Source organism: Lithobates pipiens, unplaced genomic scaffold (assembly GCF_037356315.1).
Source record: "Lithobates pipiens isolate NorthernLeopardFrog02 unplaced genomic scaffold, aLitPip1_a1.2 Scaffold_19, whole genome shotgun sequence".
In the NCBI taxonomy this organism is placed as follows: domain Eukaryota; kingdom Metazoa; phylum Chordata; class Amphibia; order Anura; family Ranidae; genus Lithobates; species Lithobates pipiens.
Genome location: NW_027507764.1, coordinates 468,191,577 through 468,207,337, shown reverse-complemented (window position 1 = coordinate 468,207,337; position 15,761 = coordinate 468,191,577). Strand labels below are relative to the sequence as shown.

General features: G+C 44.9%; 1 protein-coding gene across 4 annotated transcripts in view; it reads left to right on the top strand.

Moving 5' to 3' along the window:
* The window catches only part of NCOA2 (nuclear receptor coactivator 2), a 347,064-nt gene that overhangs the window by 280,095 nt on the left and 51,208 nt on the right, over positions 1–15,761 (top strand). For all 4 annotated transcript variants that reach the window (XM_077492850.1, XM_077492851.1, XM_077492852.1 and 1 more), the window contains one exon: positions 3,450–4,710. In XM_077492850.1, coding sequence (XP_077348976.1) covers positions 3,450–4,710 — 1,261 coding nt within the window. The remainder of the gene's footprint in view (positions 1–3,449; positions 4,711–15,761) is intronic.

Genomic DNA, 15,761 nt, shown 5'->3' with positions numbered 1-15,761 from the left:
TCACAAACAGGCTGGTTTTCCTTGTGACCATTGCTTCTGTGAGGTGAGTAACTAGGTGGCCTCCTTCAAGGAACCCTTTCCTAGTTTTTCATAGGGGAAATATGATATTTGGACCCAGGACTTTATTTTTGCCTAAGATAGTTTCTTGCTTCAGCTCAATCAGGATATTGTCCTTCCTTTCCTTTTTAAACTCCAGTTTATGCAAAGAAAGGCACACTCTAGAGCAGGGATCTCCAAACTATGGCCCTCCAGCTGTTGTGGAACTACACATCCCATAAGGCATTGTAAAACACTGACATTTACAGACATGACTAGGCATGATGGGAATTGTAGTTTCTGAACAACTGGAGGGCCTTAGTTTGGAGACCACTGCTCTAGAGTTTTTAGTTCCTCTTGGACGTTTCAGCCGCAATTAACTGTTTCTCAAATATACAAGGCTGCCACATGGTCTGTTCATCTGTGCTACTAGGTGGACGCCTCCATCTCATTTGATGCCAGCTTTGGGGGGTAAGGTCCTTAAAGAAGAGCTCCCAGGCTCCCCCCAAAAAATTAAGTCAGCAGCTACAAATAAGTAAACAAGCAGAACTTCCCCTTTTTAAAAAAGGTTCTTTAGGCTGGAGGAAGTCCAGTCTTTTTCTCGGGCCTGTTGGCGATTATTTTCTTTGATACCCACTCCTCAGTTGCATTCCTTCTGGATGACCTGAAAGTTAAAGATTTCCCCTGTCCCGCAATGGACACAAGAGAAAATATGATTTTTCTACTCCCCATGTAATCCTTTCTTGGCCACAGGTGACATCTCTGTGTTTTATGATCATGCCTTCTCGGTGTTGATTTGCTATAGAACTGAGGCTTCTTGATGGTGGGAAGAGTTATCCTGGGCTGGCCTTACAAGGGGGAGTTATCCTGGGCTGGCCCTACAAGGGGGAGTTATCCTGGGCTGCACTACCTTTTTTCTTTCGTCAGTATCCAATTCTCTATTAGGTGGCAATATAACCCAAAGGTTAAAAACTGCTGTGTCCCACCAAGCCTGTCTCGGTGCACCCCCTGAAGAAGGTTCACTTTTGATACTTTGTGAGCAGTTGAGGGTGGTTTGTGTTCACCTTATAGACATTTATTTTCTATATGAAAGAGATTGTTTAGTGTGTGTGCACATTTTGCAATTGTTTTCTTTTGAAGGTAAACAAGCCAACACTCATAATTCTCCTATATCAGCACTGCTCGAGTATTTGCATAATGAAAACAATGCTTTTGTTTACAGGCCAGAAGTTATTAAACAGAAAAGAACTCCAATAAGAAGAGCTCTGAATCTACTTTCTCTATTTCTCTCTATTATAATATACAATTCTTTATGAATTTCCCCTATAAACATTAGGTCTGTTTAATCAACCCTGTCACTGTTAATAACTTTGAAGGAGCCAGTTTGTAAAAGAAGCAGCTTAATACTTAATGCAGTATTGAACCCAAAAGCAAACCTTGTTGTTATTATTCACGATTTACAAGTTTATGCAGCGCTTTACATTTCTTATATTGCAGCTTACCAATTCTTAGATGTGGCGACTGCATTGGCTTTCTTTTTTAGGATTTCTTTCCTTTTTCATCTGGGATCCTGCCAGTAAGTCTGTATTTAAACAGAACAAAGCTCTCTTGCAGATATAGCAGTTAAATGGATAAACCATTTACCACTGACAGAGGTGCTTGCAATGATCAGCTTTTATTTATGTAAAACATTTTATCATAAAAGGAACAAAACGGTTTACTATAACTGTTTATAAAGGGTGAGCTAAGGTTCCGCTTTAGTTTGTGTATTTAAATCTTCTAGTATATGTAATGCTCCCCTTCTCCAGACTGACAATGCTGCTGTCTTAAATGTGCCCCTGTGCTCCTTCATCCAGAGTAGGGGTGTTTTATTACAGGATGTGCGTTACTGGCAGGCTCACCAGGTAAAAACTGGAGGGAAAGCCCCAAAAAAAAGGAAACTAATGCAGATACCACATCTGATTGGTAAGCTGTAATATATAAAATTTTGGGGTTTGTGGTTTTAATACCGCTTTAACATTCCGGCAGGGTTCATAGTAGTCTCCACTCTTAAAGAGCTCTGGGTGCTGCTGCTATCTGGGTCTGTCATATAGTGTCTCTTCTTCTGTGGTTCTTCCCTATGGCCTCTAGAACACTATAGGGAACTGTAGTTAGGGGTCTGACTGGAGGAACCAAAGCAGGGAAAAAACTATCCGACACAGACTGAAGAAGGGTTGGATATCATCAGCGCTTGAAGCTCTTGGAGAGTCCAGATTAACACTCACTGTATAGATAAGATGATATGTAGAATGGTTCTAATGGTCTAGTTCCCTTAAAGTGGTTGTAAACCCCCTCCTATACCCAGGGAAGTGAATATCCCCAGATGATACAGAGATGAAACAAGTCTCCCTACATAAGTTTTACTTGTAGATCTGCTGTCTTTCCCTTTCTATACCCTTTGGAAAGTGCAGATTGTGTTAGAAATCCTTCTTCCTCTTCCAGCAGTAGGAGAGGAGTCTGGGCTTGTACTGTGTGAGATCGAAGGAACAAGCAGAGCTGTAGTCTGAAATGGCAAGCTCTCTGCTCATCTACCTCTAAGCTCCCTCCCCGACACAAATTTTCAGCTACTGTTATCTTGTGTGTCGGAGAGCTTGTCAAAAGTGACTCTTCTGATAACGAGGGAACGGAGCAGCAGAAAGACACAGCACTTGGAGCTTTGGAGAGAGATAAGTAAACACTACAGATATGTGCCTAGGTCAAATTTCATGAATGGGGCTTACAACCGCTTTAAACCAGCCATAGTTCGAATCTCGGCTGGTTGAGCAGGGACCAACCGAGATTTGATTCATCTATGGGCAAGCTGATTGTACCCGTCGATAAATGGAACCAACATGTCAGATTTATAGCATGCTATCATTACCAGTGGCTATAGCCAATAGCACTAATCATTGTGTTCTCCCGGTGGGGACGATTCCCCCTTTGACTTTGTTGATGGAGGAATCAAGCGATTTTTCTTTCCTGCAAACCATGGTTGCAGGAAAGAAAATCGCTTAATCTGTGGCCAGCTTTACATACCCCTGATGTCTTTTAGTTGTATTTACAAAAGAAAGATCTATTCTCTAGAAACCAAAAGGTAGATGTCAACACTGACAGACTTGGTCCAAAGGTAGAATGTCCTTTACTGCAGGTCTGTTAAGGTGTGTTACCATCAGCATTGCTGCTTGTATGCTGACAGCTAGTATCTCTTTGGACATGTTTAGGATTTCTTTTGATAGCTTACAGTTTTTAATGCTTGCAACAAGGTCCGTGTTCCCTAAAAAAAAAAAAAAACTATCGAACTTGGTTTTTACATGTGATTTTAAGATAACTTCAGTAGGTTATACTAAAGGTACCATGTGGCAGTATGGCATTTTAACATTTGTTTTCTCTCCCAGGGAACAGAATCTGTGTGGAATGAATCAGGACTTGGCTGGACAAAGTATGGGAAAGCCAATGAACCCAGTCTCCAGCAGCCCGGCTCATCAGACAATGTGCAGCGGAAACCCTGGTCAGGATATGACCATAAGTAGCAATATGAATTATGCCATGAATGGCCCAAAGGAACAAATGGGCTTGCCAGCAGGCAGATATGGTGGTTCTGGGGGAATGAACCATGTCTCCAGCATGCAAGCTGCCACTCCTCAGGGTAATAACTATGCACTCAAAATGAATAGCCCATCACAGGGAAGTCCTGGCATGGGTCAGGGTCAGCCTAGCTCTATGCTTTCTCCAAGGCATCGTATGAGCCCTGGAGTGGCAGGGAGCCCACGTGTTGCACCCAGTCAGTTTTCCCCTGCAGGAGGTTTGCATTCTCCAGTTTGTAGTAGCACAGGAAATAGCCATAGTTTTACCAACAGCTCTCTAAATGCACTTCAGGCTCTTAGTGAGGGCCATGGTGTCCCTCTGGCCCCACCCATGCCATCACCTGACATGAAAGGGGGTAATTTACAGAATTCACCCAATAACATGAACTCTCCTCAGCTCCGAAAGATGGGCAGCGTGGACTCTAAAGACTCTTTTGGACTTTATGGGGAGCAGTCTGAGGGTGCAACTGGACAAACGGAGACTGGGAATCGTTCATCTGAGCAGAAGGATTGTAACGAAAACATGGCTTCTGCTGGGGACAAAATGGAAGGTCAAAACAGACTGCTGGATAGTAAAGGTCAGACAAAACTATTGCAGCTGCTCACCACAAAACCGGATCAGATGGAACCTTCTCCACTATCTGCTAATATGGGAGATACAAACAACAAAGACTCCATGGGACATTTTGCATCTAATAGTTTGTCTGCCTCAGCACATGGAACCTCACTGAAAGAGAAACATAAAATTTTGCACAGACTTCTTCAGGACAGTAGCTCACCCGTGGACCTGGCCAAGCTCACAGCAGAGGCCACTGGAAAAGAACTGAATCAGGAGTCCAATAGCACAGGCCCTGGCTCTGAGGTGACTATAAAGCAGGAACCAATGAGCCCTAAGAAGAAAGAAAATGCACTACTTCGTTACTTGTTAGATAAGGATGATAGTAAGGATAATCTGGCAGATATCACACCCAAGATAGAGCGATTGGATAACAAGATGGATCCTTCCAGCTGCAACAAATTAACAACTGTAAAAACCGAAAAAGAGGAGCCGGGCTTTGGCCCAGCTGATCAGGTAAGAACAATGGTTACTTACAATTAAATGTAGTGATGCTATGAGACCTCATCATTGGGCCTTCATGTACACACAGCCTGCTTTGACCACCAGCCATGGGAAGCCCAAAACACGGCACACTCCTGCCGCGTTTCAACTACAATTTTGCTGCGATTTTCGGCTGGCGCTCAAAATGTTCCTATGTGTTCAGGAGAGAGAGGTTGAACCTCCCCTAACTGCAACAGCTCCTATACGATCCTAAAAGCCTAAGTGTACATGGACACGTAGGCTTTTATGGAGTTGAGTTTAGGAGCTTTGGCAAAAAAAAAAAACGCTGTAGTATATCTGAAGCCTTAGTGCTTTTCTTTTCATCTGTGTCAATATGAACACAAATTTTAGGGCTTTAAGGCTGAGAGATCCACTTTGATATGAAAAGATTTAATATGGTGTTTAATCAGACCTGCCGAGCTTTGGTTGCTCCTCTAGGCAGATGTCTGGTCTGTTTACAGAATTTCCATTTACTGTTATAGTGACCATACTTTTACCAGACAGGAAGTGAGGGAAAATCTCCAAAATACCGACAGACCTAAACAATGCTTTTTTTTTTTTTTTTTTTTTTTTTATAAAAGAATTTGTGTTGAAAAGGCTACAACCCCAGTAACCTTTTTTTTGCTGTGTGTCCCTGTTGCATGTTTTCCCTCACTTTGTCTGGTGTGACTGTTGGCACTGTGACACTAAGGCTGGGTTCACACTGCAGCGATGCGGGAACACTGCGAATCCGCTGCGGGTTCCCGCATCGCATGCCTCCCCGGGCAGTTCACACTGCCCTATGCGAACTGCTGGGAGTTTCAGTGAAACGTTAATGACACCCCCAGATCAGTTTGCATATCGCAGTGCGATCTGCAAACTCGGACAGGAATCGGATCGCATGGTGTGAACACCCATGCGATCCGATTTTGCTGTGGACCAAAAAAAGGGTCCTGTGCGAGTTTTGGGTGGGTGCGATGCAAATTCAGCCATACTATCTGTATGGCTGAACTCGCATCGCACAGAGATCGGATGTGATTTGCACTGCAGTGCGGTGCGAATCACATCCGATCTCATCACCGCTGCAGTGTGAACCCAGCCTTAGTGGGAAGATTTACAAAAACTGGAGCACACAGAATCTAGTGCAGCTGTGCATGGCAGTTAAGCTTTGACAATAAAACCTGGATGCTGATTGGTTTCTATGCCGAGCTGCACCAGATTTTGCACACTCAGGTTTTAGCAGACCCCCCACCCGCCAAGTGAGGGAAGGCTCTCTAACAGAGGCTTGGATAGCAGTAAAAACCTGACAGGGGTACTAATACTTCTCCACTCTGCAAAGTTAAAAAAAAACTTTTGGCTGGACTTCTATGCTTTAATCAGCCAGCTATCTAATATTGACTTTTGTTGCATAAACAGCTCATTGCAGTGTTGTGTTCCTTTAAACAATATCATTTTCCTTTGCATAAATCTGTGTTAATGGAATGTGACGATGGTGACACTGTTAATTTCTTTCTGCCACTGAACCTTGTACAGAGATTTGCATTAAGGCAGCAGATTGCATAAATAAAAAGGAAAGCTGCCTTTTTTGTTTTTAGTTTTGCTATGACAGTTTGGCACCATGACATTTCATCTGGGTTATGTGCATTACTCATCTGGCTGGAACCAGTTTCCCTTTAAAGTCGGCACGTGATTTGCTTTCGCTCCACCCTGTGCTAGTTTGCCCTGCACCCAGCTCAGGCTGTCTCCTCTTCCGATCACCCACACAGTCATTGCTAGGCTAGGAATTTGCATACTACTTTTTCGCCTGTACGTTTCCTTGCATGAGCAGAACATTGAGATGTTTGTCTCCCTATTCTAGTGTTCTATTTCGTATATAAAAAAGTGGATAAACCTAAAATACAATACTTTATTGGGCCGTTGTGTTCACATTACTGTTGTTAACAATGAGTTTGTTTGGTTGAACTATGTAGACTTGTCTCTTGTTTTCAGTCTGACTAACTAAATGATAACATTAATGCACGTGAATGTGAAAATCTTAGGCATGTATCTTGTGAAGGTAGAATAGTGAGGCTGATATGAGCTAGAGACTACCGGCGTTTGGGATCCTGCCCCTGGAAATTTGTTGAGGTCACACCAGTGGCAGGATCCCAGAGTCTTCCTTTTTGCCCTTAGCCCTGGTTCACATTGCAGTGATTTGGCATGCGAGTTGACATGTCAACTCGCATGCCAAATCGGCGGCTGTTGCCGGCAATGGCACTGTCCGAATCTGTGCGGGGCCGCAGCGATTCCCAAAAGTAGTTTCTGTACTAGTTTTGGTGACTTCAGGGTGCGATTTTATTAGACATCTGTGCAGAAGCCCGCACAGATGTCTCGGAAATCGCCCCCGACTGACATGACTCGGCTGAACTCGCGCAATTTTGTTTCCGCTGTCAGTGTGAACCTAGGCTTAATGTTGATCTCTGGGCCCCACAAAAAAATTCAACTAAAGATATTCCTTAATAGCCACAAAAAAAAATATAAGCCCGCTTTGTGTGCACCAAGTGCTTTTGCACTCAGATATTGCTTTGTAAATGTAAGAGTGACCTGATTGTACTGTTCATAGTCTGTGCAGAGAACAGAACTATGGGAGGGACCCAGCAAGCCCCACCCTCTAAAGCTGCCTACGAAGAACTACAGGAGGGGTGGAGACCAGACTAGTCACCTAGCACAAGCTGAGAGCATCAGTGACCAGTCTTTTTTTCACAGGAAGTTCATGCATGAAGGCAAAGTTTGACACTGGATTACTGCACAGATCTCTAAGCCATGCACAGCGCACCAAGAGTCAAAGGAGGCTACACATGTAATTGGACTTTGCTTATCCCAGAGTTCAGCTTTAAGGAATCGCCCGCTCTGCAGCTGAGACAGTGAGATATCGCTCCCATCACTAACAAGCAAGAGTCAGCAGTGTTTGGGCTAGTGACAGTGACTTCTCTGAGTTTGCCTACAGGAGGAGCGATTCCATTGGGTCAGCGTTTTTAGGCTACATTTTCACCGGCCATTAAGACCGATGCAAATTCTAGCGAAATTGTTTTACAGCTCACAGTGGCCATCAGCGGCTAGTTGTTGTTGCTGGCAGGGCAGTCTTAATGAGTGGGCACTCCCTGGGTACTGCACTGCGTCGGCCCCGTTCACTATGACATGTTGCATTTGGCCGCAGTTATTGGCTGCTCTCTGCACAGCCAGCAGTTACCTGTGGTGATCACTGCTGGACGCACACAAATTACCAATCGCTGGCTGTGCGGAAAGCAGCAAATACCTGCAGGCTGATTGCGACCTGTCATTGAAGTGAATGGGGCTGGTGGCTGAGAGCCTCAGCAGGACTCTTTTTAATTCCTGCCACTACTGTTTGCATTGGCTCTGATCACCAGTGTGAACGTAGCCTAATGCTGGCCATACACTATACGAAAAATCGTTCAAACCCATTGCCGAAAAACGAACTTTCGCCGTGAGAGCAAATGATAGTTCCGTCATGTAATGACCGATAAATCATTCAGTGGATATAAATGAATTCCTTTTTTGTTAATTTTCATATAAATATAATACCTAGTACAAGTAGTTCGGACGGGAAACGCATTAACCTTTTTAATTTATCGTTCGTTTTGGCAGAAAATTTCCACACTTGTCCTTGTTTTTTTTTTTTTTTTTTTTTGGGCTTAAAAACGTCCCAGCCGATTTGTGCACATTAACTGGCCGATAAAGGAACGTTCTCAATGACCAAATTTCGTATAGTGTATGGCCAGCATAAGCGATTGTGCTGCTGGCAATTTGTCTTAGTGGCAAATCGCTCGTCTGAAATCTGCTTAAGAAGTGATGTTTTCCAACCTCACAGCAAACGTCTTGTCCAGTAATTCCAATCAGTGTAGTTAAACTTTAGCATCCTTTAACCTAAAACTGCTCATAGACGGTTGACTTCCCCTTCCATGCTAAACGGCATGGATAGAGAAATTGTTCTCTGCTGGTATTTAGACTGGTAAACCCCCTATGGCTGCCTGAATACCCAAACAGTGACGGCATTTAACTGAGATTTTTATAAGCCAGGTTGTCCTGACAGGGCCACTACTTGAATTGTGGCTGCTTGGTAAAGTTATATAAAGGTGAAGTATCTACACTTTCTGCTTTTTGGGGTAGATTCCCATGCATTGTTTGCCGATGGTGTTCACTTATTCAAGATCATTTTTTCTAGTTTTGTGTAGTAGGCCTTACCAATATACCCAGATAAAGGCTGTTGGGTGCCTCTTGCTTACCCCACTTGTCTTTAGGGCTCTGTCTCTTCAGAAAAGTGTGTTACATGGATATTTCCCAATAGCCTAGTTCTTCCGGTTAACAGTAAAGAGGTACACATACCAATATGGCTGCCATTGTTCAGAAGATGGCTAATGAGTGGAATTAGTTTAAAATTCAAACCCTTCCCTTCCCCTGTCCCAATCCAGTCTTATTGTGCATGTCACTAATTTTAAAAATGCACTGCAACAAACTGCTTTTACAGTACCATGCGATTTGGTGGCAGAAAATGCGCTGCGTTAGCGAGATGTGTTCTGGTGCCATTAACAATTCATTGGCACCTGCATGCTCTGGCAAGGGCAGCACATTCACCTGCATTCAGGAAACACGAAGGGAACGCCTTTCCTGCACCGCATTTTAGTGTTACTAAACGCACAACAAAAAAAATCAGTCTGTATATGCAGTAAAGCATGCTTGTTATACTCACTGTAGAACCTAAGGGGTTAATCCTCCACATTGTGTTTGATCCTGTCTTCTCTGATCCCCTTCTTCCACAGTCCCCAATGCATCTTCTTATAGTAAAGAGCCCCGGAGGTACTCTGGACATGCTCAGTTTGGTGTGTATTGCTAGAGTTTTTTTATGGGGGTGTGGGGGGACGCATGTTATCGGCACAGGACCAATCAGCACTGTCCAGAAACAAAAGTCAGGGGTCATGTAGCCTCATAGGGCAGTCAGAGGAGAATGAAAACTCATCCTACAAGCTTTAACCAGACGCTAATAGAAGTCACAAGACTGCTATATACTGCTGATGAGAAAAGGGATTTAGCAGTTTAAATTTACTAAAATAATAGCATTTTCCTGTTTTGTGTACTGTGGGAGACCAGATATAGTGAATGCAGGGTCCTGGGTTCAGTAACACTTAAACTGGCCTTATTCTCTCCTGTCCTTGCACTTGCCAGCACTCCATAGTCCCCGCTGGGTGAAAGCGAAGTCCTTCTTTTGGAGAGTGTATTTTATGTATCCCGATGGTGGAAGGAGATGCAACTTCCTGAGCAGGAGACCTTGCAGCGCTGGCTGTACAGTTCCCAGGGGGCATTAGGCTAACGTGAGCGGTAAACTCAATCACTGTGCCGAAATCTCAGCCAGTGTATGAATGAAGTAAACACATTTACATTAAAACTGCATCTCCGTCACATTTTATATCCATTGAAATATACAACTAACAAATATTCTTGAGGAAAGTGCATTTCTTCCCTTAAAATGAGACCCCTCGTTTGGAAAGCATGATGTGTGGGCTGCAACATTCCCGATATTTACAGAAACGTCCTACTTTCAGGATGCTGACTGGTAGAGACAGCTGGCTGACAGCGATTCTGGCCGAGAAGATGCCCACCTCCGCTGCTGATCCTAATCCCTACCAGTCAGATGTTTCACAGCATTGCCAAGCAAATCTGAAGGCTGCTGCCAACTGATCAGGTTTGCTTAAAGGGTATCTGTGGACAGAATTGAAGATCACATTCAATTATTTCTAGGCTACACCTATTAATCTTAACAATCCCAAGCTTCAATCCATATGCTTACTTTGTGAAGATCCCCACATATGTACTTCTTGAATTCTGTGACACAAATTCACCATGTCCTGTGAGAAGACATTGTGGTGTCGGAGCCTGCCTTCTGAAGTGCGGAGGAGTTCCAGGAGGTGGAGCCAGTACAAAAATCATTGCAGGCAGCATGGTACCATGGGACATGTAGTCCTTACAAATTGAAAATAAAGTGTGAGCTGCAGAGTATGCAGGGAATCCAGGAAGTTGTGGATAGAGATGGCCAGCAAGCATACAGGCAGTACTCCCAACATGAACATGAAAGTAGATTTTTCATGTAAGCTTATATTAGATCAACGAGCTATTAGGCCCCTTTCACACTGGGGTGGTGCGGGCACCAGCGGTAAAACTGTGCTATTTTTAGCACCGCTTTACTGTCTTAGCGGTGGTATTCAGTCGCTAGCGGGGTAGTTTTACCCCCTGCTAGCGGCAGAGAAAGGGTTAAAACCACCGCAAAGCTCTGCTGCAGCGGCGCTTTGCCATCGGTATAACCGCGCTGCCCCATTCATTTTAGTGGGCAGGAGCGGTATACACACTGCTCCAAAGATGCTGCTAGCGGAACTTTGTTTACCGTCCTGCCAGCGCACCGCTCCAGTGTGAAAGCTCTTGGCTCCACTGTGAGGAGCGGCTCTTTCAGGACGCTTTGCAGGCGATATTTTCAGCGCTGTAACGCCTGCAAAGCGCCCCATCGTGAAAGGGGTCTTATAGTGCTGATGTTATATATAGAAAGTGAATGCTGTGACTGTGGATCACCTTTAGGTAATGTAGATGGCCTTGAGAAAGCCAGCCTTTTCCAGTAAGGGGGTGAAATGTATAAGCAAATCCATTGAAAGTTGAAAAGTGAGTTTCTGAGGCTGCACTGAGGAAAGCTGTTGCTGTGGGTCCTTTCACACGGGGCGGATCAGTTCTGATCCGCCCCGTGGATATCCGCTTGCTCAGCGGGGATCACTCCGTCGATCCCCACTGAGCAGGGAGATGACAGGTCCGTCTCTGCACACTGCGCAGGGACGGACCTGTCACAGCACCGCTCTCCCCTATGGGAGATCGGATGACGACGGACCGCAGTGCCCGTCGTCACCCGATCCGATCCGCAGACGGATGGAAAAATAGCTTTTTCCTCCGTTACACTTTTTCGGATCGGAGCGGGTCGGATGTCAGCGGACATGTCACCGCTGACATCCGACGCTCCATAGAGCTCTGTGGGGCACCCGTTCAGGTCCGCCTGAAAAACTGACAAGCGGGCCTGAACGGGACGTCAGTGTGAAAGGGGCCTAAGTGAAGGTAGGAATTGAGCCATTTAAGGGAATTATATAAATGGGCTTTTGTTGTGTCGGATTTGCTTCTCGTCCCTATACAAGTCCAATGTGAACGTAAAAGCAATTCAGATGTAGCTTCTTGACTGAAAGGCAGATCAAAGAATCTCAGTCGACTGTACTGTAAAGGGGATGTATCGGACAGCTGCCTGACCTCTGTGTGAAAGTATTGGTTTCCTGCCACGTCAGGGCGATAAACACACACATAGTATTAAATATAAAAATTATGCTATACTCCAGGGATATGCAATTAGCGGACCTCCTGCTGTAGCAGGACTACGATTCCCATGAGGCATAGCAAGACTCTGACAGCCACAAGCATGACACCCAGAGGCAGAGGCATGATGGGACTTGTAGTTTTGCAACAGCTGGAGGTCCACTAATTACATATCCCTGCTATACTCTTTACTTGCCACCAGAAAAAAAACTGGGCTTTAATACCTAGCTGAATTAGCAGTTGGGTGTACAACGCAAAAAAAGAAATGACTTATATTTTTTTCACACATTTCTATTACTTTACAACATTTAATGTGCAATATAGAATATTGGGTTTATTATGCCATCTAGAACCCCTGCATCTGGGTCTATACAGCCGTTCCTGCATGCCTGTCAAACTTGGCTGTGTGGGTGAGTCTGTATAGTCGATGAGTTTTAACTTACACGGGCTGCAAGCTAAAGCCAGCTATAGTGTGGAAAGAACATCGCTTAATTCCCCCCATCAACACAGTCAGCGTTGATGGGGAAATGCTTCCTGCAGAGCCATCGTGTCCTCCTGGCATGGGGAGCCATCTTGGTTGGGAGATTATTGCTAATGGCTATAGCCTCTGGCAATAATAGTATGAAAATCCAACATGCTGGTTGTCCCCAAGTTGTTCGATCAACTTGGGTACAGTCAGCCTGCCCATACATGGTTCGAATCTCAGCCGGTCCCTGCTAAACTGTCTGAAATTCAAACAGACTATGGCAGGCTTTACTCAGTATAGAAAAATAAACAAGCCACTCTTCATGCTGTGCAAGGCTGAGCATCAGTGTGTGGGCCCCCCGCCCCCCCTCTTCCCAGATGCAACCGTGATTACCTTTGATTGTTTGAAGTGCTACTAAACCCGCAACAGTAAAATCAGTCTGTATATGTAGTAAATCATGCTTGTTATACTCAAAGGGATTGGAATCAAAGGGATTAATTCTCTTCATTGTGAAAAAAAGGCTGCTTGATCCTGTCTTCTCTGATCCTCCCCTTCTTCCACTTCCCCCAATCCACCTCCTGCTAAGATGGATCCTTTGGAGGCACTCTGTTTGGTGTGTATTGCTAGAGTGTTTGTTTTTTCTTGGGAGAGTGCATGTAATCAGCACAGAGCCAATCAGCACTGTCCACACAGAGGGTTGGGCATCCTGCCGCCTCATAGGGCAGTCAGGGTAGAATGAGAACACCTTCTACAAGCTTTAACCAGACACTGATAGAAGTCACAAGACTGCTATATACTGCTGATGAGAAAGGGTATTTAGCAGTTTATATTTACTAAAATAATTTCATGTTCTGTGTACTGTGGGAGACAAGATATAGTGAATGTAGGGTCCTGGGTTTAGTTGCACTGTCATTTTATTTAGTTTTTCTGCCCTATGGCCCCAAATAGAAGCACCACTTGGTACAGCGTCCAGCCACAGCCTGCCAGAGCCTGCCATAGACTTTGACAGTGGAGCTGGACATTGCACCCATACGTCCCAGGTGCAATAAAACACTGCATGGGGGGGCAGCAGCTAGATGCCCTCATGTACTCCAGCAGGCATAAAACTATGAACCTGCTAATGGCAAAATCTATTCACTCTTATATTTGCTGGCTACTAAAATATTTTTCATCTCCGATGTCCACCCTGTGAAAACCAGGCAGATCAGAGAGAACTGTAATGCAGCTTAATAGTGTTCAAACGAATAAGCCTAAAAATACGGTACTTGGTAAACAAACTTTGGATATGACTAATTTCAGAGCAGTTTCCTGAAACTCAGAAAACGAGAGAGAAACTCAGAGCGAATGCCGTCCTACTGCATGGGTCTGTGCCGTGTTCAGTACTGCAGGGGTTAAAGTCAAACTTTCTTTTAGAATCTTCTACCTATTTCTCTAAGATTATATCTAAAATGGCAACATAGTTACTTTGTAATTGTAGGAAAGCCCCTACCTTGCCCTTGGTGTTGGTCAGGAAGCCAAAGGATAATGTTGGTGAGGTTGTGTAGCCACACTGCTCTCCATACTGCCTTAAGTGTTAGATTCCAATGAGGGATTTAGGGCCTCCATGTAAAATGAGTATTGGAGGTAAGTGGCAAACTATTGGAGGAATCTGGTGCAAATTACATCAGAGGAGATGTAAGCCACCCAAGGCAGCAGCACCACTGGCTTTGGCTCGCAGTTTATAGGGTTTACGGGTTTTACGTGAACACAGTGTTTATATTGGCATGGCTTACACTGTGTCACATTCATATGCATTATATGAGGCTGTGTATCTAATGCAACCTTTCTCTACCTCTTTACCCTGAAGCAGCCCATAGAAATAATATTTAGGTCTTGGGGAACCCCTTCCTAAAGTTAGTAAATCTAAATCTCATGGTACTTTAACGTGAATGGTAATTTGTAAAATTATTCATTTTAAATTATGGTAGCATGCCTAAAATATTTGATGCCCCAAGCAGATCATTCACAGCATCCCCCTGCTATATAAGGATAATTTTTAAATAAATAATAATGGCAATAAAAGAAAACGCAGACTGAAAATTGTTTCCTCTTACATTGGTGGTCAGTGGAGGAGTGACCCCATACATTGCATGCTAATGGAAAATTACCCCATTACGTTGGTAGTCATTGTAGTTGAGATACAAATCTGCCCTTGTCCAAGGAACCCCTCACATCCTCTGGAGGAACCCTAGGGTTTTGAAGAACCCTGTTTGGGAGCCTGATTTAATGTATGCTATAAAAAGTAGTAATCTGGTGCAATGGGAATGTAAAAAAAAAAAAATTGCCTTTAGGAATGCAAAGCCCATACCTAGTTCCAGACCAGTGCAGCTTATAGAAAGCTGAGATTGGACATACCGTATATACTCGAGTATAGGCCGACCCGAATATAAGCCGAGGCCCCCAATTTACCCCCCAAAAAACTGGCAAACTTATTGACTCGTGTATAAGCCGAGGGTGAGACATGCCTGTCCATCCCTGTGTGTGTGTCCGTCCATCCCTGTGTGTCCGTCCATCCCTGTGTGTCCGTCCATCCCTGTGTGTCCGTCCATCCCTGTGTGTCCGTCCATCCATCCCTGTGTGTGTGTGTGTCCATCCATCCATCCATCCCTGTGTGTGTGTGTCTCCATCCATCCATCCATCCCTGTGTGTGTGTGTCTCCATCCATCCATCCATCCCTGTGTGTGTGTGTGTCTCCATCCATCCATCCATCCATCCCTGTGTGTGTCTCCATCCATCCATCCATCCCTGTGTGTGTCTCCATCCGTGTGTGTGTGTGTGTGTGTGTGTGTGTGTGTGTGTGTGTGTGTGTGTGTGTGTGTGTGTGTCCAGCCTACCTTTGTCCCGAGCCTCCGTCCCGTGCCTTGCCTCCTTGCCTCCGTCCCGTGCCGTGACTTGCCTCCTTGCATCCGTCCCGTGTCGTGCCGTGCCTTGCCGCCGCCGTCCCGTCCCGTCCCGTGCCGTCCCGTGCCGTGCCTTCCCTTGCCTCCGTCCCGTGCCCTCTTCGTCGGCGGCCATTGTAAAGTTCAAAAGCTGCGCCGCCGCCTTCGCCTGTGATAGGCGGAACACTGAATTTCCCAGCAGCCTGTGTTCCGCCTATCACAGACGTCGTATCATCCTCGTCCGTAGTACGAGGATGATACGATGTCCG